Source organism: Oncorhynchus gorbuscha, linkage group LG04 (genome assembly GCF_021184085.1).
Source record: "Oncorhynchus gorbuscha isolate QuinsamMale2020 ecotype Even-year linkage group LG04, OgorEven_v1.0, whole genome shotgun sequence".
NCBI lineage: Eukaryota > Metazoa > Chordata > Actinopteri > Salmoniformes > Salmonidae > Oncorhynchus > Oncorhynchus gorbuscha.
In genome coordinates, this window is record NC_060176.1 from 47,765,534 (window position 1) to 47,792,779 (window position 27,246).

The 27,246-nt window shown below is 44.5% G+C and overlaps 2 protein-coding genes across 8 annotated transcripts in view; one reads left to right on the forward strand and one right to left on the reverse strand.

The window, feature by feature from the left end:
* Nucleotides 1–388: 388 nt before the first annotated feature.
* Nucleotides 389–10,040, forward strand: LOC124034173 (T-box transcription factor TBX1). Of its 2 annotated transcripts, none has more exons than XM_046346983.1 (8): nt 389–1,269; nt 2,633–3,023; nt 5,184–5,285; nt 5,533–5,704; nt 6,272–6,427; nt 7,916–7,983; nt 8,262–8,362; nt 8,934–10,040. In XM_046346983.1, exons 1-8 carry the CDS (start codon nt 1,083–1,085, stop codon nt 9,317–9,319), a joined length of 1,563 nt encoding a protein of 520 aa, XP_046202939.1. In that variant the 5' UTR covers nt 389–1,082; the 3' UTR covers nt 9,320–10,040. The 2 variants fall into 2 exon arrangements, with proteins under 2 accessions (XP_046202939.1, XP_046202940.1); XM_046346984.1 differs by having other exon boundaries at nt 2,684–3,023.
* Nucleotides 10,041–15,685: 5,645 nt separating this feature from the next.
* Nucleotides 15,686–27,246, reverse strand: part of gnb1l (guanine nucleotide binding protein (G protein), beta polypeptide 1-like) — a 29,669-nt gene continuing 18,108 nt past the window's right edge. For all 6 annotated transcript variants that reach the window (XM_046346987.1, XM_046346985.1, XM_046346988.1 and 3 more), the window contains 2 exons: nt 23,161–23,376; nt 15,686–16,755 (listed from right to left, as the gene is read on the reverse strand). In XM_046346987.1, the coding sequence (XP_046202943.1) occupies nt 16,474–16,755; nt 23,161–23,376 (498 nt within the window). In that variant the 3' untranslated portion in view covers nt 15,686–16,473. The remainder of the gene's footprint in view (nt 16,756–23,160; nt 23,377–27,246) is intronic.

The window sequence follows — 27,246 nt, forward strand, 5'->3', positions numbered from 1 at the left end:
CAGGCTCCCAGGACAGCAGCCCAAGCCTCTAGTGACTTTATTAACACTTGCGCTGAACTTTGTTTTACAGTCCACCATGGCCAGCCACAAACTACATTATCCTACGTTTGAGAAACTATGTAAACGTTGCGAGATGTAAAAAAAAAATGCATTTAGTGGACACATCATAATGATATTATCCATATTGCTTAAAATTGTCTGGTGGTGAGATCATGTAGGCCTTTCGGGTTTGGGCCAGACATTGCACCAACTAGGCAATGCGTACAATTAATGAGTGAGTGAGTGTGTGGGAGTGAATTCATTGACTATAACCCTAAATGAATACACTATTCCTACCTCTATAAAAGTAGGGATGACAACACGACAATGCATAGGCTGGTTCGTTAGACAGGAGGGGACAACAACGCCCACATGTCCAAAGTAGACTATTTGGAAATTACGCGCGCTATCCTTGCACAACCAAAGAACCTAAACATATAATTCACTGTACAATCGCAGTACTTTGAAGTCTGACATCCACAATGACGTTACATTTGTGTTGTTGTAAAATGAATAAAACATTTGGCACATTGATTGACAAGGTCTTATTCAAATAAAAGTTCCAGTCAAAGCGTGCACACTTTTTTTGGAGCCCTGCATGGGAGGCGTGGAGCTCTCACTTTTGACATTCTCTCTCTCTGCGGTAGCTTCTCCTCAAGGCAGACTAGCGAACTCTTATGACATCACCCAGCCACCGAATGGGGGAAGAAGGGAACAGCTCTCTGCGGATGAACGATGTTTTAATAGAAGTGGATCTGTTTGGGCATATCAATTGAATTCGTGCAAGGGAAAAGTTTTTAAAGTTGTTCAAATCTTCAAAAAGATTCCGTGGGAATACTTTGCTTTGAAACCAGCGGAGTTACTCATAGCCTACTTCGCCGAAAGGTCCCTGAATAGGCTACCAACGAATGTTAGAGGCGAAATGTAAAACTATATCTATTGTAGCGTATGTTCCTGCGCATTGTGTCTTGTCTCCTGCTTTCTGGAATAGAGCATAAAGGAAGCAGAGGAGAGACCGCTTTTCTCGACTTCATTTCTCGCCTATGGACGACAGCGGTCCCCTCTCTCCAAAGGCAAATGCTTTCAGTATAGCCTCTCTGATTTCAGCTGCAGAGCAAGCAGGAAACGCAACATTTGACAAACACGGCATTGGCCTGGACAAGCAACACCACCACGACTGTTACAGTTCATTGAAAATGCACTACAGCACTGTCACCAGGGAAATGGAAGGTACGAGCGCGGTCTTAACAATAACCGTGTAAATATTTGCCTGCGTTAAGTTTGTTTGTTGATCATCTCAGGTTCTTGTTGCATGTAGATGTGATCTTGTTCCCGTAATATCCTCAAATTGAGCAACCATGTTTGCGTTAGTGTAGATATGAAATGCATAACTTAAGCAATGTTGATACTGGAGTAAAATGTTGTTGTTTTTTTAAAGTAGGCTTCTATGAAGATATTCCCGAAAAGTCACATCCAGTAGGCAATAGGAAAGTTCGGGGAGAATTATGATGCATATGACGATAAGAAGTTATAACTTATAACATGTAGCCTATATTCATACAACTGACATATCTTGTAAAAATAGGGATTTCCGTTGCATTTCAAATCACAGTGAGTTCGTAAATACTACTTTCGGAGAAGAAAAGAGCACGATAGCACATTTTGAAAATAGGGAACGCGAAGTTAGTGGCCGGGGTAGCCTACATGGGGCACCAGTTCGTATTAATGGCAAAAACAGTTGATAGGCCTATATCCAACACATTGGCATGTGTCCCTTATCCCAGTTCCATTTGGCAAAACAATGTAACATACAATTCACCTCGAAATAACCTTTATGTGTTTGTTTGTGCATGCAAATAAGTGTTTGTTTACCTTGTAAAAACGTTTAAACCCTCCACTGTGCCAGCTATCCCGTCTATTGTTACGGGAAGTCGATGTGGGCGATTCCCTTATCCAAAAGTAAATGGGTGCCGGAAAGCCCATTAAAAAGGGGCGCACTTCACTGTCAATCAGTCTCGTCCCAAGGCAGGCGGGGAAAGGGACTTTACCTGCAGTTCCTTATCTAAATAGAAATAAGACCTGTTTTTATCGTGAAGGGGAGGCCCTAGATAAGAGAGAAGAAGTCTGTATTGCAGTGTATCATACTGCAGTAGGGCAGCAGAGCAGAGGGCGCCTGGAATACTTTTGAACACAATCCCTCGAAAAAACAACTTGCGTGTGCACAGGGTTATAGTTCTACAAAACCATTTCTGATCAGGACTGGGAATTATAATTAGGGTCGCCGAAAAAAACAACTTTCTGAATCAACTTTTTTTCACTATTTGGACGTTTTGCGAGAAATGCTGCGATCGAATTCTGTAACTGTAACAGACATATTATGATGTAGGCTGTGGTTTATCCGATGCAACAGCGATCATTAATGAACGCAGAAAACACTAAGACACACTATTGTAAAACTACTCGAACATTTATAAAGGGTGTTTGACGTTGAAGTAAATAACGCGAGCCTACAACTGCTTTTCAGGGTTGTTGTTTTATTTATATCCACAAGTGCAACGCATATAGTAAAATCCAGCTTTTGGAATGATTTCAGCAATATCCAGTCCGTGGCTGACGCAGCTGTCCCATTTTTGCGATGTTGCAGCCTTCACTACTAGCAGCCTAAGCAGCCTCAACACGTCAGGAAGTTACCATCTCTCCCCGTCCCCCGGGGACCCCTACAGCCAACATGAAACCCACTTTGAGCCCTGCCCGGCCGCTCAACACAGCTACAACTACTCGGGGTCGAACCCGGCCCAGGCCCAGCACAGCGACACCGGGACTTCCAACTGTTCCTCGTCGTCCTCCAGCTCCACGCCGAACAGCAAGTCTCTGGTGAAAAAGAACCCTAAGGTGGCCAACATTAACGTTCAGTTGGAGATGAAAGCTTTATGGGATGAATTTAATCAGCTGGGAACAGAGATGATCGTTACCAAGGCTGGAAGGTGAGTGGAATTTACACCATGATACATGCAGGCTTCACTGGGTTAGGGTGCACTGGGCCTCCAGATATGAGCTTATGTTATGCATTAACAAATATTTAGTTGCTCATTTCAAATGTATCCCCCGAGAGCTCGCACATACAACGCAAATCATGAGATATGTTGGGAGATATTTAATGTCGGTGTGTATAGTCAATTACACATTGATGTTGGTGTGATGCTGCAATGGAAATTACGCAGCAATATACAGGCTTTGGATCTACTGAAAAGATCTTTCAGATCATGCTTTTTTAATAGCTCGTCACATTTTACTATACTACATAGACAAATTATTCACTAATAAACTATTTAAGGAATATTTTGTAGTGTTATATTATAATTAACTCCAGCCAATAGACAGACAGAGCCCTGATAAAATTTCTAGACAGATTGGAACGGAATCAAATATGCCTATTAGCCTATTAGTATGTTAAGCATTCTCTTAAATTAAGCATTTTTATTTGTAGTAGTAGATACAATTAAGACTATGCTATTTCTCCACAAATACATTCAAAACGGCCTACATGCTTGCGCAGAGGAATCTCAATATTTCCGACTAAATAATATTACGATATTTATCCAAAAGTTTACGCATGCATTTTAGAGAAGAATTGTCCGGGTAAATGCCCTTATGTTTCCCCCTAAATGGGTCGTGCTTTCCTTGACATAGGCCCACCGCACAAAATGTGAACTTGAGCTTTCCTATTCTGAGTCATAACACCATACCTAAGGCATTTATTTCTGGAACCCTAAACCCCGATTTACGCGCCAATGTCACAGATCGTTATAAGACCATTAGGGTCACAGTAGGCCTTGGGTATATGCGTTAACCAACCAAGCAGCGGCACTCAAACATAAACATTAGTCCACTGAGTCTCACTACAGTGAATTAGGGGATGCTACATTATAAAACGGTCCAGAATTCGACTTTATTCGGGCAATGAATAACCAGGTTCCTTTGGTGCTATAGTTATTTTACGGTTACGGTTTACTCTTGATACCCTCCTGAAATGCAGCATTTAGCGTTTTTCAAAAGCTAGTGAAAGTTTTGAACTAGGCCGATGTTCGCATAAAAATAACTACCTACTGTAAACATTCCACATAATATTAAAATGACAGGCCTATAACCCATTTCTTGCTCTAATATAACTTGATTTCTATGCTTTCTCATAGGCAACAGAGTAACACAATATTTGATGGAATTGTAATACCAGTAAAAAAAAAACATATCGATTAATTCGCTGTGTGACTAGGTCCACTTGCCATATCTATCCGTTAAGTTTTAATAACTGCGTTTTTTAAATTCAATATTTACAGTTGTGTTTTATGGATTTGAGCTCCATAAGAGACGGCATTTACGCCGGCTCAGTTTACCTATAGGGTGACAGCAGAAAAACATCTGTCATTCCCGAGATACTAAGCAACACAGGATCCGAGGGAGGGTACTTTAAAAGCTACTTTAACCTCACCTATCCACAACTGCAGCCTTGAATAGACACTGACGTTAATTGAGCGGTGATTTTAGGATCACTTTCACTGGTTTGGCGATTTACTCCACACACAATAAAACATTTTACGGTATGATACACCCCTCATGCGAGTGTGAGCAGGAGAAAGAGAAAGTAGGCATATTTATTAAAGAGACGGGGAAAAAATAACAGCCCCTTGTGCGTATAAATGACTGGAATCCATCAAAGGGTATAAGAGAAATGCAAGTGGATGTGCAGTGTTATATAAAGCTAAGCGTCATTTGGGTTAACCAAAAATGGAGCACGTCGTTTATCCACCCATTAAATCGCGTCATACACAGTATAGGCCTAAAATCCCGGCCTGCTTTTTTGTTGAATAGGAAGGCGTCATAACATCATGTAGGCCTACTGCAACAACAAACCCCCCCAAAACATAATACGGTTGTGGCTGCGGGTGAAATAATATTTTCGACTGTTGTAAAAACCCAATATGTTATCAAAAAGCATATCACAACATATTGCTCATATCCTGATGGGAATTTCTCAAAATCGCAAGTACACCCCATTGACAAACGCTTGCAGACCAGCCCACACAATGATAGAGCCAAGTCAAAGAAAAACTGATTTGAATATATCCATGTGTTTTCTCTGTCAGGCGAATGTTTCCTACGTTTCAAGTGAAAATATTTGGAATGGATCCTATGGCAGACTACATGCTGCTAATGGATTTCCTACCAGTCGACGACAAAAGATACAGGTACGTTTTATTTACCAAATGAACAAGATTCAAATCTACACTTTTCTTGGGAAATATTTTGTGCCAGTGAACATTAGCTGCAGTGGTGTAGGGCAATGGCCTATAGTTCCAGTGGACGTGCAGCCAACTCACAGTAGGCCCGGGACAATGCATTTAATTGGATAACAGAACGTAGGAATCCATAATCAATTGAGACCCCCTGTAAACTCGGTGAAAATGTTGCTCGTGTTTCTTCTTCCTTTCATAGGTATGCTTTCCACAGCTCCTCGTGGCTGGTGGCGGGTAAAGCGGACCCTGCTACTCCGGGGAGAGTTCACTACCACCCGGACTCTCCAGCCAAGGGCGCACAGTGGATGAAGCAGATAGTCTCATTCGATAAACTAAAACTCACTAACAATTTACTGGATGACAATGGACATGTAAGTATATTGCAGCGAAGACCCTGGTATACTAAATAAAATGTGTATCTATGAGTAAGATGTTATAGCCTATATCCTATAGGCCACATGTCACTTGAAATCATACTATTTGAAAGTATTCATTTGAACTGATTCTATGTGCTTTCAAATTAATTTAAAGAGAGCATGATTCAAAATAACTATACCTGCACATGTGTATGTCTGTGCGCCAAATAGTTTCCACGGCACAATTTTTTCACATTTCCTACACAACAACAGTTTTCCAGTTTACCCATTTGTGTTGGATAGCTCTGGGTAATTATATAGGTCCAGTTCATCTTTTTGATTTTTACATAATTTTAATCCATGCGTAATTTGATACATTTGGTTGTGCGTAAAATGGTAGGCCTATAGTGCGGAAAATCTATTGACTTCCGTTAGAATTATGGTCATTCATTAATTAACTGACCTTTGCGTTGACGAGCCAACATGGGGTTTCGAAAACACTATTTAGAGACATCACAATCGACAAATGTCCATTGAGTTAAGCAAAATAGGCATAACCTATTCCTCTCTCTCCCCCTGCAGATAATTCTAAACTCAATGCACAGATACCAGCCAAGGTTCCACGTCGTCTATGTGGACCCACGCAAAGACAGCGAGAAGTATGCAGAGGAGAATTACAAGACCTTTGTTTTTGAGGAAACACGGTTCACGGCGGTAACAGCATACCAAAACCACAGGGTAAGATATCGCCCTCTATGTGCTATGCAGATATAATAACACACATTGTAACATATTATAACACGATAATAGATGGTTGTTATTGTTGTTGTTAGTTTTACACTGCATTTCGTGAACAGGCAGTGCTTTTACAACATGGGACAATTTAAAAAGTATTAACGAATGAGGCCAAATATAAATCAGCAGGCCTTAAACAACAGGATAATCGTGGGACCAGCCTGTTTCCCTGTATTTCTATAATAATGAAGTAAAACTAATAGGGATCTGTTAGGTTATAAACTTGTCTTAGATGAGTAATTAACCTAATAATTTGCAGGACAAATAATTATATTGGCAAACGAATAGCCTATAACTGACGCAAGGATCGCAAATATATATATTTTAGTCATATATGCATTATTTGACCCTTCCATATTTCGAACAAGGCACAACCTAACAGCATTCGTTGCAAGAAAACATGGCTTTATTTCATAAAACAACGTAGGCCACATAAAAAATGACTAAGAATAGTATTTATACCTCAGTGAAATAGATTCTGGATTATACTGACAAGCTTTAAATTAAAGACATGACAAACACATTTAAGAAATAGGCTATAGGCCAAAAAACGCCTTTCTGACCGTGAAAAAAAAGCCTTATTCATTTTACCGGAACATCTGATTCTTCCCTCTTCTTTTGATCCCTCCCATTTCAGTTTGATCCCCGTTAACTTTTCACAAAATATTTTATTGTATCAAATAGCTGAACATAATTCCTTTACGTGATATTTTTGCGACTGAAAAGTATCTGTGTCACTGATGCCCCTGCACAGCTGTCCAGTTTCTCTTTTTTCCTCCGTCTTTCCTGTTGTGTGTTCTATCGGTTTGACCCCTTCGTATCCAACTGGTCTTCTACGCAAACTAAGGGGCATTCATTTTGTTGTTCAACTCATTCCGGAAATTCATGACCACATAACTTCATTCGCGGATGTACAAAACTATTAGCCTCGTCAATGATTAAAAATGACATGTTCAGCTGACATTTTTATTCAGTGTCAAGGCCACAATAAAACACTTCCTATGACTACTAAACTGTAATTCTGTAGGCATAGGCCTAGCCATCATTACAAAAATACGTTTTATATTTGTAGACTGTTAAAAGATTCCTTACCTACCTTTTAAGATGTTGATTATAATAGGCATGTTTCTATACAAGGGAAAAGGGGAGCGGCTATTAGCATCGTTGTTTATGGCAACGTAACAGTAAACGCTTTGACCCTCTCACTAGTTAAGCCTATATCACGCCATAGGCAGATACACGTTCCGCTCAATTCTTTTCGTGTTGAGTAGGCGTAGACTATATTATATTTCGTGAATATTACACGTTCGAATGTTATGTATTTAGCCCTACTCATAACCTAAACCCAAAGGCCGCACGTAATGCGTGTTGTTCTGGGTTGGACTTTCCACTTTGACATGGAGGTTTACCTGACTGTCCTTCTGGTTGTAGATCACGCAGCTGAAAATCGCCAGTAATCCTTTTGCAAAGGGCTTCAGGGACTGTGATCCGGAGGACTGGTGAGAACTTTTAACTCCATTTAGGTCTACCCAATTTATCAGTAACAATTTGATTAATTTTCACAAAACTGCATCAACTTGTTTTAATGGACCCAGTGAATATGAAATGTGCTAGTCTATTTACAGCCAAAGGCATACATAAATAAATCCCATTTAATTATTTGTGTCTTGTGGCTCTGTTAATGTGCATCCTCTATCTTAATACATAATAAAGCTATTGGTGTTTTTGACACACAAAATATTTGACAGTGTAACTGAATTCACTCTCTCTGCTCCAGGCCCAGGAATCACAGGCCAGGCTCTCTGCCAATTATGAGTGCCTTTGCAAGAACAAGGAACCCAATGTCGTCTCCCCCACAGCAGAACAGCTCAGAAAAAGGTCTGTAGCCCTCCCTTTCTCAGATGAGGAATATAATTAACAAGTTCATTACATTCACCGAGAGACCAAATTAATCCAGGAATGATCTTTTAGAACAAATGTACACATTTCATCTTAATTTAGCAATACTATAACTGAAATATGAGTAAATGTTTGCTTTCATAAGTTCATATCCATGAAAAATATAGAACAAATATCACCTACAGTAAATGTAACTTTCACAATGTAGATTGCAGAATTATAGAAATGCATTGTATTACCACAGATCAGGATGCTTTGGTGTGCTTGCTCTTGACTTGGCTAATGTGTTAGTGGCGCAGAGGTCTAAGGCACTGTATCTGAGTGCTAGAGGCATCACTACAGACCCTGGTTAGATTCCAGGCTGTATCACAACCGGCCATGATTGGAAGTCCCATAGGGCGGTGTACGATTGGCCCAATGTCGTCTGGGTTAACGTTTGGCCGGGGTAGGCCCTCATTGTAAATACGAATTTGTTCTTAACTGACTTGCCTAGTTAAATAAAGGTTTTGCCGATCTCTGACTGTCTGCTATTGTTTGTTGTTGACGTTAGAGGACAGTAGGCGGGACTACGACCGGGACCCCAGTGGTACGCCGATGCACGCCGACCCCGCCCATCAGCTGATGTCACGCGTCCTCAGCCCCGCTCTCCCCATCCCAGGAGGCCTCCACGCCGTCCCCCTCACCAGCGGCCGGCCCAGCCCTCCCCACGACTTGCGTACCCCGGACGGCCACCCGCTGGCCCCAGACACCCTACATCACCACCCTTACAAGTACCCCACATCCTATGAACACTACCTTGGGGCTAAGACCCGGCCATCGCCGTACCCTTTACCAGGCATCAGAGGACACACGTACCACCACCACATGAACCCAGCCACAGCTAACATGTACTCTGCCACCAGCGCCCCATCTAACTATGACTACGGGCCAAGATAATGAATGTTTAGCTGTAGCTGGCAGCCGCTGCCCATGGCCGACACACCTGGGCCACCGCTACTAGCTAGCTAGCGCTGTGGAAAAGCAAACACACAGGAGGGGAGGGACAACACAACTCTGTCTTCATGGCTGATGCAATGTCAAGTGAGTCGGGAGATTGCGCGGTGCGCTCCTGTTGCTGGATACCCTCCACCCCTCGGAGAGACAAAAACTTCCGTATTTATTTTAGGGAAACACATCTTGGCAGGAAGTACAGACTGCCTTCTGAGCCCAAGCAGGGGTCTGTCTTGACCTTTGAACGTTGACAGCAATAGCTCTATATGAGGGTACCTTTTTCCTGTGAGGTAGAGCGAAGCAGACAGTGAGCCCTCTCTTAAAACATGGATGATGCATTATCACGGACTGGAAATTATTTTTTTGTGTTGGATGCACTTTGTTTTTTTTTTTGCTTTCAAAAAAGCCATATGTTATATAGTCAATCAAGCTTCCATAAATATACAAGATATTTGCATGTTGAGCTCATCAGATAGGTGTTAAAATGCCTTTGAAATGTTTGTTTTTTTGTTTGAGAAAAAAAAATTGATTTGATTTTTTAACCATCCTGAGATGCAGCCCTGAGAAGCTTGTACCATGGCACTGACTTGCAGCAATTCTAAGTAAATAAAGCAGCAGCATGACTGTTCTGTAACTGTAAAATAAACATCACATTCTTAACTTTTAATTCGTAAAGCACGAGTCCTCCCTGCCTGTGTGCTATCACGGGGCCAGGAAAGACCTTGCCTCATTGATTGCATTATTCCGTTTCCTCAAATTGGATTCACCCAGTTGGATTATGGTGTTCAGTGTATGTGTGAGAGAGAGGGGACTTGGAACCTGTCTAAACATTAGGTTGAACACTGACCAATATGCTACAGTTCAAAAGGTCAACATCCACACCTGGGTCTACAGAATTATTCAAATGGTGTGTTGCATAGAAGAGGAATCACGCTACACATACACACTCATAGTTGCACAGTAATAGGACCATACTTCCAAAAGGTAAACACACACATGGAAAGGCCAAGCCCCTTAATTGTGTGTGTGTGTGTGTGTGTGTAGGCACGCACAAGTGTGTTTTCTGTGTGCACATGTATATATGTGGGTTGTGTGCGTGGGCAAGTGTGTGTGTGGATTGTGTGTGCAAGTGTGTGTGTGTGTGTGTCTGAAAATAAAGGCAAAAAACAGTAAAATCAACTAGGTATGCCATTGAGCAACCCAGCAACAAAATTTGATACTCAATCAGGAATTCTATCCAACCCAAATGTATTAAATCAAACATTTCTTATTTCTTGTTCTGAAACAAAAAACACTTAACACTTTTTTTTAAAAAAAATCTTTAAATGTAATACGCATGAGTAGGCCTAGATGCAATTTTTTTATTTACAAAAATATATATTGCAAAATATTGTTGGCAAATTAAACAAAAAGTGTAGGCTATAAAACAAAATATTTTTGCAACCAGATATCAATTGGTCAGACCACGATATAAATCAAATTGTGCAATTGCTACATTAAATTATTGAGAAAACAAAATAGTGCAGTATGGATTCAAACGTATTATCAACATTCAACTTGAACTTAGAATCATCTACAATATCAGGAGCGGGAATAGCTTTAACCATGAACAACAGGTCATACAGCCAAACATCTGACTTCCCAGAAAAATACCCACTTTGTCTCTTCGACACAGACAATAAAAAAAACATTTAAAAAAAACATCTCCTAAAGGTCCGGTGCAGTCAAATACGTGACCACTCCCAGACAGTCTTGGTTGAGAAATTGCTCTGAAGCAAACATTTGATTTTTTTACCATTTAAATTGAAAAAAAAAACTAATCACAGTAAATCGACTTAATTGTTATCCAGAAATGATTTGATATCGATATTAAAAACGGCTGCGTTGGACATTTAAAGGATATATTCCTCACATGAAATGCCACAGTCGTGCTATATTTTTTCTTAAAAAGGATCACTAGCCAAAAACACACATTCATATTCCGTGCAGTGCCGTCTCTATTAGAAATCGGTCATATAAAGGATGCTTTGTTGTCAAGAATAATTATTGCTAAAATAACATGCTGTTCGGGGATCTGGGACAATCATGACAATAGGAGACGTCATGATTCATTTCAAGTATGCATCTTCTCTTCAAGCGCATTGCAGATGCCGAAGGGTCCAAGGCAGGTGAAAATGACGCCCGTGCGCAGGTTGACCTCTGCCTGTTAAATGACTTGTGAAGGAATCGAAGCGTAAATCATTTGTCCACTCATTTGACCGTCAACTAATTGATCGTATACATTCTGTTTAGGGTACTAACACCAGCAGAGACCTGAACGCGTGGAATTCAGGAATATCATGGAATAAGAGCTGCTCTCGTTTGAGGGAAATCGTTTTTCAAAATACAATGATTTTATTGTAGGTTAAGACTGGGCTACATATTTCCAAGTTGGAACAAAATGAAGATTGAAACACACGCCGATAAATTTGATGATCAAATTAGCCTTGGAAAAACAATACTTGTTTCGATTGAAAGTTATTCCTGACACTACAAACCTACAAAATTGGCACATTTACACAATAACTAAAATAATGCAAGCCTAATGTATAAACAATTCTAACATTTACATTTGCATAAAATCCAGGATAAAAGTGTGATTATATGATACATTTGGAAGCAAAGAAAGTATTCACGAAAGTTTGCCTTTATAGGCCTACCATCATGCACTGATTCGATATGGACTGGTTCTACAATATTATAACGTCTTACGCTAATTTCGAAACAATAATGCTATTGCAGAGTTACTAACCATTTTGTAGTTGCTAAATACGTAAACACATTTTCCTTCACATTCACATTATTCCTGGTTCCTGTGTGACCTGGACAGGAAGCGTCAGTCTGGAGAATTGAGGCTCCCTTTAGCGTGAGCTGAACTTGGGCTGGGCGTAATGAGAAGTGACCCATCAGGAAGGCGAGGACACCGAGACCCAGGCCTCTTCCGTTTGGTCGAGGACTCTTCCGTTAGACCCAGCTGTGTTTATCCTTGCAGTGCTTCGCCTTGATGTTTGGCCAGTGGTCCCGAACCTGCGCCACTCCCGACTGTCCGCTCGCTGAGGGCCGCCAGGTGAGGACAGGACATAACTGACAGATAATTACCGCTTGGACACAACAAAATAATCTCAGAGCAAGGTGAATATTTATGTGACGGACGATGCGCAGTAGCCTATATCATTAGAGTAAAAAAATATATCCCATAAACTTATCACCGTCAACTAAATCCAAACTGGACATTTACGCATGACAGATTGTATTACGGGGTATGCTACAGCCTACATTACGGCTCAAAAGTAGCATAACTCTTAAATAGAATTGATAATACACTCCATTGCTATTAATTGAATTTCTATGCATACCTTTGTCATATAAAATGCCCTGTAAACATACCACTCTAGATAAAGTAGCATATACCTGCTCTCAAACCGTGGGACAAGTGGAATTAAAATGACATCTAAAACAGCAGTTCATTTTAGGGGCTGGATGCTGCTCCTTGCAACAGCAAAAAAAAAGTTAAACTGCTACAACTAAAACTATGTTTGAACAAAAATATAAACCAACATGCAACAATTTCAAAGATGTTACTGTTACAGCTTATATCAGGAAATCAGTCAATTAAAATACATAAATTAGGCCCTAATCTATGGATTTAACATGACTGGGAATATGTTGATTACAGATACCTTAAAATAGAGGCGTGGATCAGAAAATCAGTCAGTATCTGGTGTGACCACTATTTGCCTCATGCAGCGTGACACATCTTCACATCTCCTGGAACTGGAACTTGCGGTTGTACACGTCGATCCAGAGCATCCCAAATATGCTCAATGGGTGACATGTCTGCTGAGTATGCAGGCCTTGGAAGAATTGGGACATTTTCAGCTTCCAGGAATTGTGTACAGATCCTTGAGACATGGGCCGTGCATTATCATGCTGAAACGCGAGATAATGGCAGCAGAAGAATGACACGACAATGGGCCTAAATTTACATTGATAAAATGCAATTGTGTTCATTGTCCATAGCAAACTGCTCGCCCACACGACGCCATAGACATGGTCTGCGGTTGTGAGGCCGGTTGGACATAATGGCAAATTATCTTAAACGACGTTGGAGGCGGCTTATGGTAGAGAAATTAACATTAAATTCTAGGGCAACAGCTATGATGGACATTCCTGCAGTCAGCGTGCCACACTTTCTCAAGACATCTGTGGCATTATTGTGTGACAAAACCACATATTTTAGAGCGAGTGGCCTTTTATTGTCCCCAGCACAAGGTGCACCTGTGTAACGAGCATGTTTTATCAGCTTCTTGATATGCCACATCTGTCAGGTGGATGGATTTCCTTGGCAAAGGAAAAACGCTCACTAACAGGGATGTAAACAAATGGGTGCACCAAATTTGAGAGAAATGAGCTATTTGTACATATGGACAATTTTGGGGATTTTTTTTTCTTTCCACTTAATGAAACATGGGACCAACACTTTACATGTTGCTTTTATATTTTTGTTCAGTGTAAATTCACCATAATAAATGCTTCACAATGATCTGTGATACATAGGCTACATTTTAGACATAAGGCCATGACTGTTCATTTTTGCTACACATTCAGCTCAGGTAGGCCTAAATACTGACATTAATTCCTGTGTTTCCCCACTACTAACCTAATGCTTTAAAAAGGTGAGTGGGCATGTCTCAGGCTGAGCCTGTGGAAAAACATACTCCAATCAGACAGAAAAATAAGACTTGAGTGAAATCTTTGGTATTTCTGTACAGCCTAGCGATGCACACAGATGTCTTCAGCTCCAAAGAAGATAGGATGCCAAATGCTTGCCATATGAGGACAGACTCAGGAGAATGAATGATAATGCAACCAGAGGCATCATTTGACACTCATCTGCATCTGGCCCATCTGTTGTGACAAGCCTATCAGAGCTGTGCTCAGATTGTTTCACCTTTGTGTACATCTCCCCTGCCGCACCCCGGCAGCTTGGCATATCTGTGGACAGATATTAAAAACAAGCCGAAGTAGACCTACAGGAGTCGTTTACCTAAAAGTTATGCAGAGAGAGCAGAGCAAGTGTTTCACATTTTCCCAAAGCGAGTGAAGGAACTACAGTTTGTTCCATTTGCCAACGCTGACGGACATTTTAAGCTGAATATAAAAAACACCACTAGAGAGAGAGAAACAACCGTGATGCATTCATATTAGTGTGCAGACGACAAACAAAGATGACTCTGCCTGCAAAGCATGGCATTTTAACCACTCTCAAGCAGAAAACTATTTTCTTACCATCATATTCCTATTCATTTCTATTTTATAAAACATTCATGGTCAGTTCGTCTCACGTCATCACCCAGTAATCCAACCCACCATTCAATACATCAAGGTATATTACAACCTGTGCTGTAATAACAGAGGCCTAGGCTAAGCTAAATACTCGACTGAACTGAAAGAAAATATTCAAAATCACAATGGCCCGCTGACCCTTGACCTCCAAGGCCATGGTAGACACGCTAGGTGATAACTGACTGAGGCAGGGTTCTATTGTGCGTCCGGCCCTGTTGTGGGGTCCTCTCGTCTCTCCATTTATTGACTTCCTAAATGATCCATTATGAGGCGATTTACGACGCCCCCCCCCTAGCTTGTGGGTCGCTCCTCCCTTCAGCACACATCTGCAGCAATGAAGCAGCATTTGATTTATCAGAGAACGGACGGAAGCCGGCCCACGCCACTTCTGTTGTTTGTTCAAAGTCTACAGGAGAAGTAGGAAGCTATTAGAGATTGAAGAAGTCGCGGCAGAGGTCACAGACAAAGGTACGGCGAGAAGTCCGAGCGGAGGGAAGACAAGGACGGAGCACGCGCCAGGGGAGTTAGTTCATGTAACGAACGGCTTGCTCTTTACTTGGGATGGAGGAATATCTCACTGCTGCGAGGAGTCTTTGATTTCTCTGGCCTTTTCCTGTAGTCTGGCGAGAATGTCCGGTCTAGGTCATCCCAGGAGACTGGGGCTTTATGAAGCAAAATGTCTATGTGAACGTATGTTTGAATTTTATAGCAGTGTAGGCAGCGCAGCCCTGTAACACATGAGATCCCATGCTGCTCATTGACTCACTGGGATATTATTAGAGACACCATTTACACCCAGTAGACAAACATTACTTCTGTTTTCTCTGGTAGTTTGACAACAAGTATGCCGGACGGCTTCTCAACTACCATGACCAAGGAAGACTCATTTAGATTCTAGGTTGCAGTTATACAACTGTTGATGCTTGGTGGATGTACAGAAAAACATATTTATTACCAGGAAATAAAAAAGTTGAAAAGCACAGCAGATACTATTTACATTTGGTGGACTTGGGGTGTAATTCACAAACCTTAAACGCATCCAATCACAGTTCGAAGTTGACACATTTTTCCCACAATGCACAGGGGCAACATATTGTACTCACAATGACAAACAGAAATACATTTAAGACCAAACTGAAAATACAAGTAACCTCTTAAGTCCAAATCCGTACAGACAGCCTCTCTAGTTGAGGGAAGATTATTCAGTGGCCCTCCTTAACAAACAGCTTTGTCTCTTCTGTCCAAGTTCTGTGGTTAACCCTGTTTGACTGATGCAGTGTAGGTCAGAGCAGAGGGCAATGTTAAACTAGATCAACAACACAGGATTACACAGTCACTCAGGCGCGACTTATACCTCAAATTCAAGTCCGCTCAGGCAAATCTCCTACCAGATAAGCAAACACAATAAAACAGTTGGTTTTGACCAAAAATAATGTGTTCAAATTAAGTCTCAGTGAATTGTTAGCAGAACTAACCAGCCGTCTTGACAGCTTTTGTTTGGAAGCACAAAGACATCTCATCCTGACCTGATCCATCTTGGCTATGTCGGAAATGTCTTCACAGTCTGAGACAGAAGTTCCTACCCAGTAGTTCACATAGTCCAGCTCTAGTCAGTACATTCAGATATAGTCCTGGGATAGTAAAAGGAGCGTAAAAGAGTTGGTATAATCACTGGCGAGAAGACTCCCTATAACATACCAACAGGGCCCAGTGGCTCACCCAGTGTCCGAGCTGCCCTGGTTGTATATGGACCAGAGGCTGATGCGCTGGTCTTTGGAGCCCGCGGCCAGCATCCTGTTCCTGGGGTCCTGGTGGTCTGAGAAGGCCAGGCTCAGCACCATGTCTGTGTGGTGCTGGAGGACAGCCAGGGGCCGGAGCTTCTTCCAGCCAAACACACGGACACGATGGTCCCAGCCGGCCGATGCCACGATCTTCCGGTCCCCCCGGATGCACAGCTGGGAGATCCCAGGATTCACAAGGGCTACGGGTTCCTGGAGCTGAGGATTGAACAGCAAAGGCCACAGAGAGAGCAAGGAAGGAAGAGGGACCATAAGAATCCATACATTGAGACTCTCTGAGAACAGTCTTTCACAAACACAAGCATGCACACGCGCGCGCGCACACACACACACACACACAAACAAGCGCACACACGCACACGCACACGCACACACACACACACACACACACACACACACACACAACAACACACACACACACACACACACACACACACAAGCGCACACACACACACGCACACGCACACACACACACACACACACACACACACACACACACACTTTCAACAAAAGAAAAGCACAGCAATGCACTAAAATGTGGGTATAACATTGTAGGCTGTTAATGAGTCAGGGCTTTTCAGTTGCTAAGTAACATACGCAAGACATTCATGCAAAACAGAAACCCATGGAGATTTAAAAATAGCCTTCTCGGCACAGTAATTGAGGAAATCATTTTGTTGCATTCGTCTCACACGTGATCTAAAATGAGACTCAGTAGAATTGCGCAACCAACCGAGAGAGGAAAAATAATTATCTAACACCAATTAGTTCACCAAGCTACTTAATCATTCCCGTCTGGGGAAGTGTGCCCAATAACACAGAGAGAGGAAAAAGTGGGAGAAAGAGAGGGAGAAAGAGAGGGAGAAAGTGGGGGAGAAAGAGAGGGAGAAAGAGGGAGAAAGAGAGTGAGCGAGAGATTATCAGCTGATCTGATGATTGAGGTCCAAGTGGAGGCCTGGATTGTTGTTGAACCTGGCCAAGAAACTCCAGGGACTCAATCATCGGGCATAAAACATTACGACACGAGTAGTGGAGAGCAAATCCCTCACAATTCAACTATTTGGTTTGGAGTTAAAGGCTGGGAGGTTTTCAATAGCAAATGGGGCTGAGATACCTTTTGTCACTTCTTTACGAGAGAGAGAGAGAGAGAGAGAGAGAGAGAGAGAGAGAGAGAGAGAGAGAGAGAGAGAGAGAGAGAGAGAGAGAGAGAGAGAGAGAGAGAGAGAGAGAGAGAGAGAGAGAGAGAGAGAGAGAGAGAGAGAGAGAGAGAGAGAGAGAGACAGAGAGAGAGAGAGAGAGAGAGAGAGAGAGAGAGAGAGAGAGAGAGAGAGAGAGAGAGAGAGAGAGAGAGAGAGAGAGAGAGAGAGAGAGAGAGAGAGAGAGAGAGAGAGAGAGAGACAGAGAGAGAGAGAGAGAGAGAGAGAGAGAGAGAGAGAGAGAGAGAGAGAGAGAGAGAGAGAGAGAGAGAGAGAGAGAGAGAGAGAGAGAGAGACAGAGTGTGAGAGAGAGAGACAGAGTGTGAGAGAGAGAGACAGAGTGTGAGAGAGAGACAGGAGTGTGAGAGAGAGACAGAGAGAGAGACAGAGTGAGAGAGAGAGAGAGTGTGAGAGAGAGAGACAGAGTGTGAGAGAGAGGGAGTGTGAGGGAGAGACAGAGACAGAGTGTGAGACAGAGAGAGACAGAGAGAGAGACATGGAAGTAAATAAAGAGATAGACCATCTTGTTGAAATCCTCGTTTGCAGAACTGTGTTTCTTTAAGCACCTCTGATGAATTACATGTGCATTGAAAGGACTGGTCGACAGGACAAGAGACCGAGAAGCACACAGTTGTAACGTCTGCCTGCTTCAGATCACCATCCGCTTCCATTCTCTGATCAACAATGTCCCGGAGACTGAATTTATCTCAGTAAAGGGGGAAACATTGTGACATATTCTAACGGATGGTGCCTAGATCCCCATCAATGGGCCATACGCACCGCTGACATTCCCGAGGGGGGAACGCACGTGCTCTACCCAGTTCTTCGCAAAGACTACGCAGCGTAACACTGGTGTGTTTGCATGGGACATCCACATCTAGCCATGGAAGCAGGAATGAATCTGGACAGCGTAAAATTTGACTTCATAAGCTGTGTCCTTGCAGACTAATTGTCTCGTGCAGGAGGTGACAGGCCAAGAATTTGTCTGCGTGCTCCTGTTCCGGATGGGAAAATCAGAGGAGTACAGCGCTGCATGTGGAAGACGTAAGCCAGGTCCTCCCAGTCCCGACCCTAGTGGATAGAGTGGAATGCAACGGGAGAAAGACTACAGAGGAATGTCATTGATCATAAAACAACCAACGAACCAATACAAAAACCTAGAATAACTTGTAGGATTAATACGGGTTCTTACTAGACTTAGAACAAGCTAATAGTAAGGAACGTATTGTCAGCCGAACTAGACCAGCCCATGTAAGAGACCTACTATTCAACAAAGCTGGGTGGGTGGCTGGGGGGTGAAAGAGAGATCATTTGGAATCCCATTATTACCTCAAGAAGTTGGTATGCCCAAACCCCCCTCCATCTGGTTGTCATTACAGACCTTGATAATGATAGGTTCAACTGTCTATTTTTCTTTGTTTTGCTTCCCATAGATTGTGTCAGGAAAATGTATTTCAACTGAAGGGGTCAGTTGTAAGCCGCAAATGGCCGTCCATTGTTTGTTAGGTTGTAAGCCTAATTATTCTCTCTACACTTTCTCCAATCTGAGACATGATGCTGAGAAAATGGCTGCAGGGCTGTCCTCTAGCAGAACCTTCTGTAGTCTAGATGGTTCTGTCTCACACCTCCCTCCTACATCAGGCACTTCCTCCAGTGAGTGTAGTCATCCACTAGCAGTGTCATTAGCCCCACATCAGTCATGAATAAAGTCCACTAGCTTTGTCTTGGGATTCTAGGCCTTCGTTCCTGAACCCCCTCACTATCAAATTCTCTAAATCATGAAAATAAGTCTATGGGACTCATTCATTTTTCTGTTTGAGCATTCTTTCCTGGCTTGGTCACACACACACACACACACACACACACACACACACACACACACACACACACACACACACACACACACACACACACACACACACACACACACACACACACACACACACACACACACACACACACACACACACACACACACACACACACACACACACACACACACACAGCCTGCTGTCTAAATGCCAGTAATCTCAGCTGTCAGTCACAACTAGGCTACCTCCTGCTCTGCTCAGTTCCATAGCTGGGGCCTTCCCAAAAAGCCGTTCCTTTCCCCAGATTACAGGGTCTGGTCCAATGAAAATTCATACGTTCAGATCCTGCTCTTGGCAAAGCAGACAGATAAGGCGGACGTTCAAAAGGAGCGTCTGCTCTGCTCCTCGGCACAGATAGCCTAGGAGGACCATTTCTTGGCACGGAGCGCAAAGTTTCACGCTGATCTATTGAAACATCCCATCATCACAGTCTCACTCGAGCAGATCATGTCCATTCCATTCTGGAATTCTAGCAGGTATTTCTGACACCCCACCCAGGTCTGAATAACACTGTGGGTGTCAGTGTCAGGGGCTCCGTCTCAAGAGAGAGGAAAGGAGATGGACTTGACGGACAGGCAAGAGCTACACCTGTACTTGCCCTTCAAAACATTTTTTTTTTTGTTGAAACACTAAAAAGAGAATATTTCTTGACACCGGGGCGGCTGGGCCACGCCTCAGAGGAACTGTGAAACAAGGGATCCAAGTCATCCATCCCTCAGTCCATCACCTCCAGCCTAGATTAAACATCAGTCTGTAATGACCTGACCTATGCTCCCTGTCGGGCTGATAGATGTAGGCCTCACTAGAATTCCTGGTACACAGGAGCAGACCTGGGTTCAAATACTATTTGAAATACTTTGAGTGTTTGCTTAAGCCTGCCTGAAGTGCCAGTCGGGTGTGATATGCACTTTTGGGACTTCTCTATTGATGTCAGTAAAATTTTCCACAAACAAATAGTATTTGAACCCAGGTCAGCACAGGAGAGTCTATGCAGTGTTGGTGACCCGGGGACGCTTGGCATTTGGGAGCTGGGCCAGGGTCGGGAGGTTGAGATTAGAGATGTTAGAGATGGCTGTGATTGAGGGATCTGGAGCTCCACCTGTGAGAGCTGTCATCATGTCTCTGGCCTCTCAGAGTCAGCCATGCCTGATTTACACGGCTAATCTCCCTCGGTCTCTCTCTATGCCCATTTCTCTCTACTTCAGTCTCTCTCTCCTCCACCTGTCTATCTATATCTGACTGGAGGAAACCATCTCGCAGTGTCTGTCAGCAGTGAACAGCAACCTAAATCCATATCCATGCACTCTCCCCTGCTCAACACACACACACACACACACACACACACACACACACACACACACACACACACACACACACACACACACACACACACACACACACACACACACACACACACACACACACACACACACACACACACACACACACACAAGTAACTGACAAAAAAAAGTTTAGACACCAAGGCTCATCTGAACAGAAGATAACGGCCTCTAGGAGCCATGTGTAATAAATTAAGTTCCATTCCAGCGTGTTTCTGTCCTTATCTGATGTTGATAAGCCCATGTCACAGCCTTCACCTCCACTGAGGAGAGTAGAACTACCATCAGGACAGGACCCCACTGTGTTCGCTCAAACTCAGTTTCCCCCCACCTCAGAGTTGACTCCATCCCTCCCCCAGCTCGGGCCTGTGGTGTGGGGCTGATTCCACTGCGCTGGGCGGTGTGGGGCTGATTCCACTGCGCTGGGCGGTGTGGGGCTGATTCCACTGCGCTGGGCGGTGTGGGGCTGATTCCACTGCGCTGGGCGGTGTGGGGCTGATTCCACTGCGCTGGGCGGTGTGGGGCTGATTCCACTGCGCTGGGCGGTGTGGGGCTGATTCCACTGCGCTGGGCGGTGTGGGGCTGATTCCACTGCGCTGGGCGGTGTGGGGCTGATTCCACTGCGCTGGGCGGTGTGGGGCTGATTCCACTGCGCTGGGCGGTGTGGGGCTGATTCCACTGCGCTGGGCGGTGTGGGGCTGACTCCACTGCGCTGGGCGGTGTTGCTGATTCCACTGCGCTGGGCAGTGTGGGGGTGATTCCACTGCGCTGGGCGGTGTGGGGCTGATTCCACTGCTCTGGATGGTGTGGGGCTGATTCCACTGTGCTGGGCGGTGTGGGGAAGATTCCACTACTATGGGTGGTAGGGGGTGATTCCACTGCACTGGGTGATTCCACTACGATGGATGGTAGGGGGTGATTCCACTGCACTGGGTGATTCCACTACTATGGGTGGTGTGGGGGTGATATGGACTAGGGTCCTATGGCACTTCCAGCTCCTCAGACTTGATTGTAGCCTCCCACTGTGAACTACTGTTCCTTTACTGCAGATGTGTTTTTTGTTTGGTTAACGGCCTCCGAGGTTTTTATATTTGTGTTACCTCTCGCGGGTCGTTCAACAGGCAAAGCAGAGCAGGGCCGAGAAGGGCAGCCACCCGGAAGGCAGATACCCCAGCCCTCCGCCTCACTATACTGCCGTCCGCACAAAAATACTTTTGTGGGAAGAAGTGGAGATGTGGCTGTCTGGGCGTCACACTGCGCTGCACTTCAGGATCATTTAAAAGCCCCAGTTGGATCCTTTCCCCCATTCGCTTTTTAAAATCTTCTCCAGAATGACATATTAAATCAATATTTTGTGTTTGTTCAAAATAAACCGAATAGCCAGGGCTCCTATTTTCAGTATATTGAATCAAACCCTTTCCAGTGTTATTGCAGGCGTTTGCAGCAAAAAAACAGAGGGTTTACAAATATTTCTAATTCAAGCGTTCATTTGTAAAAAGGCCTGGAAAGAATAACACCCCTCTACAGTACAGAACTGTAGTATATCAAGTCTCAGGTTCCCCTCTACACTGATTCATGGGGTAGACGTGAAATATTGGGCCGTTCCTTTTGACTCATGAAATCAACAGAAAATATGGCGTCAAATGAGGCGTTGCGGCTCAGATGCGCTCGGTTGTTACGCAAGATAATATATGGCAGAAGAGTGATGGGATGTTTGTTTTTTCAGAGTCACTAAAGCAGCTAGACTAGAGCATCAGGATGGTTCTGGTCTGTGAAGGACTGAGCACGCACGTGTGTGTGTGTGTGTGTGTGTGTATGGCGGACGGTCTGCGCCTCTAGTGACACCCCAGCCCTGGGCCTGCCAACGCTGTGTAACCAGCGGTCTGATTTATGTCCCAGAGCCCTGCAGAGACTCTTCCTCTGGACTGTATGTTTTACCAGAGAGAGAAGAGAGCCAGGAAGAGTCTGGAAAGAACAGACCTACATGGGTTCAAATACTATTTAAAATCCTTTCAAATACTATTAGTGATTGATTGAGCTGCGACGGAACCAATAGAAAAGGATTAAAAGGGCAAACCCCGCCCACATGGCACTCCAGTCTGGCTAGAGCAAACGTCAAAGCCTTTGAAAGATTTTAAATAGTATTTGAACCCAGGTCTAGGAGAGAGTCTGCGGAGAGGGCTCACACTCACTGACCTGGAGTCTGTGCTGTCCGTCAAGCTTCCAGGAGGCGAGACTCTTCTCGGAGGAGCCAGAGATGCCCCTCTGCCCGGCGGGGTCAAAGTCCAGACACATGACGGGCTCAGGGTGGGCGGCCGCACGGCTCAGCACGGACCTCTGGGATACGTCCCACAGCGCCAGGGAGCCGTCCTCATAACCAGCCAGGAGGAGAGGGCCAGGGCTTGAGTCTGGCTAAGGGGGATGAAAGAGCGAAAGAGCGATAACGAGGGTGAGAGAGGGAAAAGAGAGCAATGGGAAAAATAGCATAGGAGATGGGGGGGGGGGGGTGTTACCATGGAAGCAAGAGGGCTGTGGAGACAGAGCAGGGATTATCTGTATGGGAGCACACTGACACTGTGTGACTGAGGACCATTACTCTCCAGCAGACTATTACAGTGCTTGTCACTATACTCCTCATCGGTATCTCTTCCTACAGGAGCAGCCCTGCAAATAGACTCATATACAGACGTATTCTATATATCATATTCTACTGCACATCCAGACAACAGCCTTTTACTATGTGTTTACTGGCTGACTGAAGGATCACCGGTATTGATCAGACAGGGAAGAGGAGTTATGAGGAGGAATACAGTGGGCTCCTAAATCAGTTGAGTGGATGAAAACAAGCAGAGAGCTTCATAGATTACGTCACAGCTGGAGAAAGGGAGGAAGGGAGAAAAGGAAAGGCGGGAGAAAGGGAGGGCGCCTCCCTCTCCCCGCCCCTGACCACGGGCCCACCATTCATCTTTCTCGGAAAGTAAACGCACAGCCCCCTCAGTCTGAAAGCCCCACCCCCTTACAACCACCACCTCACCTATCATTATGTCTTCTGGGGAAAAGTCAAGCACAAAACAAAAATAGAATGCTGGCAGGTATCGCAACCCAACCAGTTTAGAGGGAGGATATCTCCATAACCATCAAGTATTTAGAAAGCAACTATGCTTCTCCTTCTCTTTATTGGTAACACTCGTCTTGGAGCCTTCGCTACAAACTTGACCCATCTAGAGGCTGGGCATACCATCTGGCCTCAAGCGATAGTGTGCCCTGCAAAGGCAAGGCTGATGGACAACAGAAATTCTTTCCATATGTGTAAGGAGCCAAGAGAACCGAAGACACTTTCTCCCCTCCTCCGCAAGTCCTCCTCTCACTTAACAGTACATTTCTCTTCTCAAGCCCTAAACAAATTATAGACAGACCCGTGTATTCCTTATAAACACGTCACTAACGAACGATATTAATGAGATTTTAAAAAACAAATAAAAACAAAGTGAAAATCAGCGTTCCCCTGCCTGCCGGCTGGGTTTCTCTGGGTTGCTAAGCGTTACCGCCTGCTGCCCCTCGGCCCTTGCACTTCACTCTAAGAGTAGAAGCTCCTCGATTGACGATGTCACAGGGCGGAGGTCAGGGAACCCCGGGTAGACACCTAATTCATTACATCCTCCGTAGCCCCTCTATGAGAGGGCTCTCTGCTGGAGTAGGGCTCACGCTTCAGGGAAAGATTCATCATCGTAAAGCACCGTTGGCCAGATGGATGAACGGTGCACCCGGAGTCAGAGAAGTGGGGCCGCTGTACTGTACTCCATCAAACTGTTGTTCACCATCCAACACCATCTCCTAGGTGCAACCCAAAATGGCCCCCTATTCCCTATAAAGTGCACTACTTTTGATCACACACACGAAGCAAAGCTTAGGAGCACAGAGTGAGGTGAGGTCTGTACAGAATGGCACCATATATATATATATATATATATATATATATATATATATATATATGTGTGTGAAGCTTTGCTTCACTGAGTAGAGGGTCAGACTTGAGATTTTTCATGTGTTCTTCTAATAACCAAAGCAGGGTCACACATGCTCTACCAATCTGCTGTATGTAATGTAGCACACCATACTCAACCTGTTCATCATCATCAGTCACACAGTCACAGGACTCAAGACTACAGTACGTCCAAAACCAGTGGTGTGAAAGGGAGAGAGAGAGACAGAGAGAGAGAGACAGAGGGAGAGACAGAGAGGGAGACAGAGAGAGAGACAGAGGGAGAGACAGAGAGGGAGAGAGAGAGAGAGACAGAGGGAGAGACAGAGGGAGAGAGAGAGAGAGACAGACAGAGAGACAGACAGAGGGAGAGACAGACAGAGGGAGAGACAGACAGAGGGAGAGACAGACAGAGGGAGAGACAGACAGAGGGAGAGACAGACAGAGGGAGAGACAGACAGAGGGAGAGACAGACAGAGGGAGAGACAGACAGAGGGAGAGACAGACAGAGGGAGAGACAGGCAGAGGGAGAGACAGGCAGAGGGAGAGACAGACAGAGGGAGAGACAGACAGAGGGAGAGACAGACAGAGGGAGAGACAGACAGAGGGAGAGAGACAGAGGGAGAGACAGACAGAGGGAGAGACAGACAGAGGGAGAGACAGACAGAGGGAGAGACAGACAGAGGGAGAGACAGACAGAGGGAGAGACAGACAGAGGGAGAGACAGACAGAGGGAGAGACAGACAGAGGGAGAGACAGACAGAGGGAGAGACAGACAGAGAGAGAGACAGACAGAGAGAGACAGACAGAGAGAGAGACAGACAGAGCGAGAGACAGACAGAGGGAGAGACAGACAGAGGGAGAGACAGACAGAGGGAGAGGCCCGGTGATGTGACTGATCAGGGGAAAGGAGCGGTGGGCACCCCACCACAGCAGCACATACGGAACCAATCCCATCCCCGTCCATCCATCCGCTCTAGTCCACTTCACTTCACTTCGCTTCGCCATGACGATGGCTGTGGGGCGATGAGCTGAGAGTGATGGATATCTGTATAGGAACATTTCCTTCTAGCCGGCAGCCTCTGTTCATGTTAAAAGCCTTGCACATCATACATCACGTCCACATCTCCCCTTCGCACAACACATGGAGGCACTTTCTCCCTCCGCTCGCCGGCCTTAGCCAATCAGAATGCGCCGTTAGCTCGTTTACCTTCCAGACCCAGACCCCATTACGCATGCTAACTTTAGGGAGGCCTGGGGAGGAGAGAGGAGGGGGAAGAACACAGAGCAAAAACCCAAGAGGGGAGGGCAAATGAAAGAGCTCCGTAATATGGATTTAATCCTTTCCAAACGTCCAGCGTCGAGCGTTTAAAAGGCGCCAATAAATCTGTTCTCAGGTCTCCGTCAGCATGATGGAGGATCCTTGCTCTCACTCTGTGGCGGGATGGAGGGAGGAGAGAGAAAGGAGAGCCAACTCATTGTCTGCCCTCCAGAGGGTCAGAGGTTGAGGAAACAGCGGGCTGCACCAGCAGGGATCACGTGGATAACGAGGTGAGCGTCTTGTGATTGACAGAAAGTGTGGGCAATATATTCAGGCTGCCTGTGTGTGGCTGGACCTACTATACCCCTCAACGCTTGGTAAACACATTCACACGCAGAAACGTGTAACACACAAAGACGTACAGACACACACACAAAGAAGTACACACAAACAGTACTGTAGACACACACACATTCACTCACACAGTACAAACTCTTGTGCGCACAAACACACATTGTTTTCAACTCTCCCCTGGCAGTTAAGGTTCTGTATTGATCTCCACCCAGCAGCATTGCAGTGAGTTTTCAAGTAGCTCTGTGATCGTAACAGATGATTCTGGCCCGGTGTTGAAAGGATCAAACTGGAATGATTTAATGTAACCTGGGCCTGGTGTCTTACAGATCTGCATGCCTGCAAAAGTATCCCTCCCATTGACATTCCATAACTAATCATATTATTTTCTGGCACTTAACACTGAAACTGCATTGGCTTCCAAAATCTAATGAAAGGAAATAGTAAAGAACACAACAAGGAAAGAAAACAAAAAAGTATTAAGCAATAAAGGACAATTACCATTGATGTCTGGTGATACATACAGCCACCCAAACTGCCCTAGGTCAACACACAGTACACACACGGCATCGCCTGCTCTGCTTCCTGCTGCCACTAAACTCCCAACGAACGCATACCCAAACCGCCCCTGTTGTGTCATCAAACCAACCGGCCGCAATTCATTAAACGTCTTGCATAAAGCAGAAAA

Coding starts and splice junctions, on each gene's coding strand:
- LOC124034173 (XM_046346983.1), top strand. CDS start 1,083: ATGGACGACAGCGGTCCCCTCTCTCCAAAGGCAAATGCTTTCAGTATA. Junction 5,286..5,532: donor GTCGACGACAAAAGATACAG/GTACGTTTTATT, acceptor TTCCTTTCATAG/GTATGCTTTCCACAGCTCCT. Junction 6,428..7,915: donor CAGCATACCAAAACCACAGG/GTAAGATATCGC, acceptor TTCTGGTTGTAG/ATCACGCAGCTGAAAATCGC.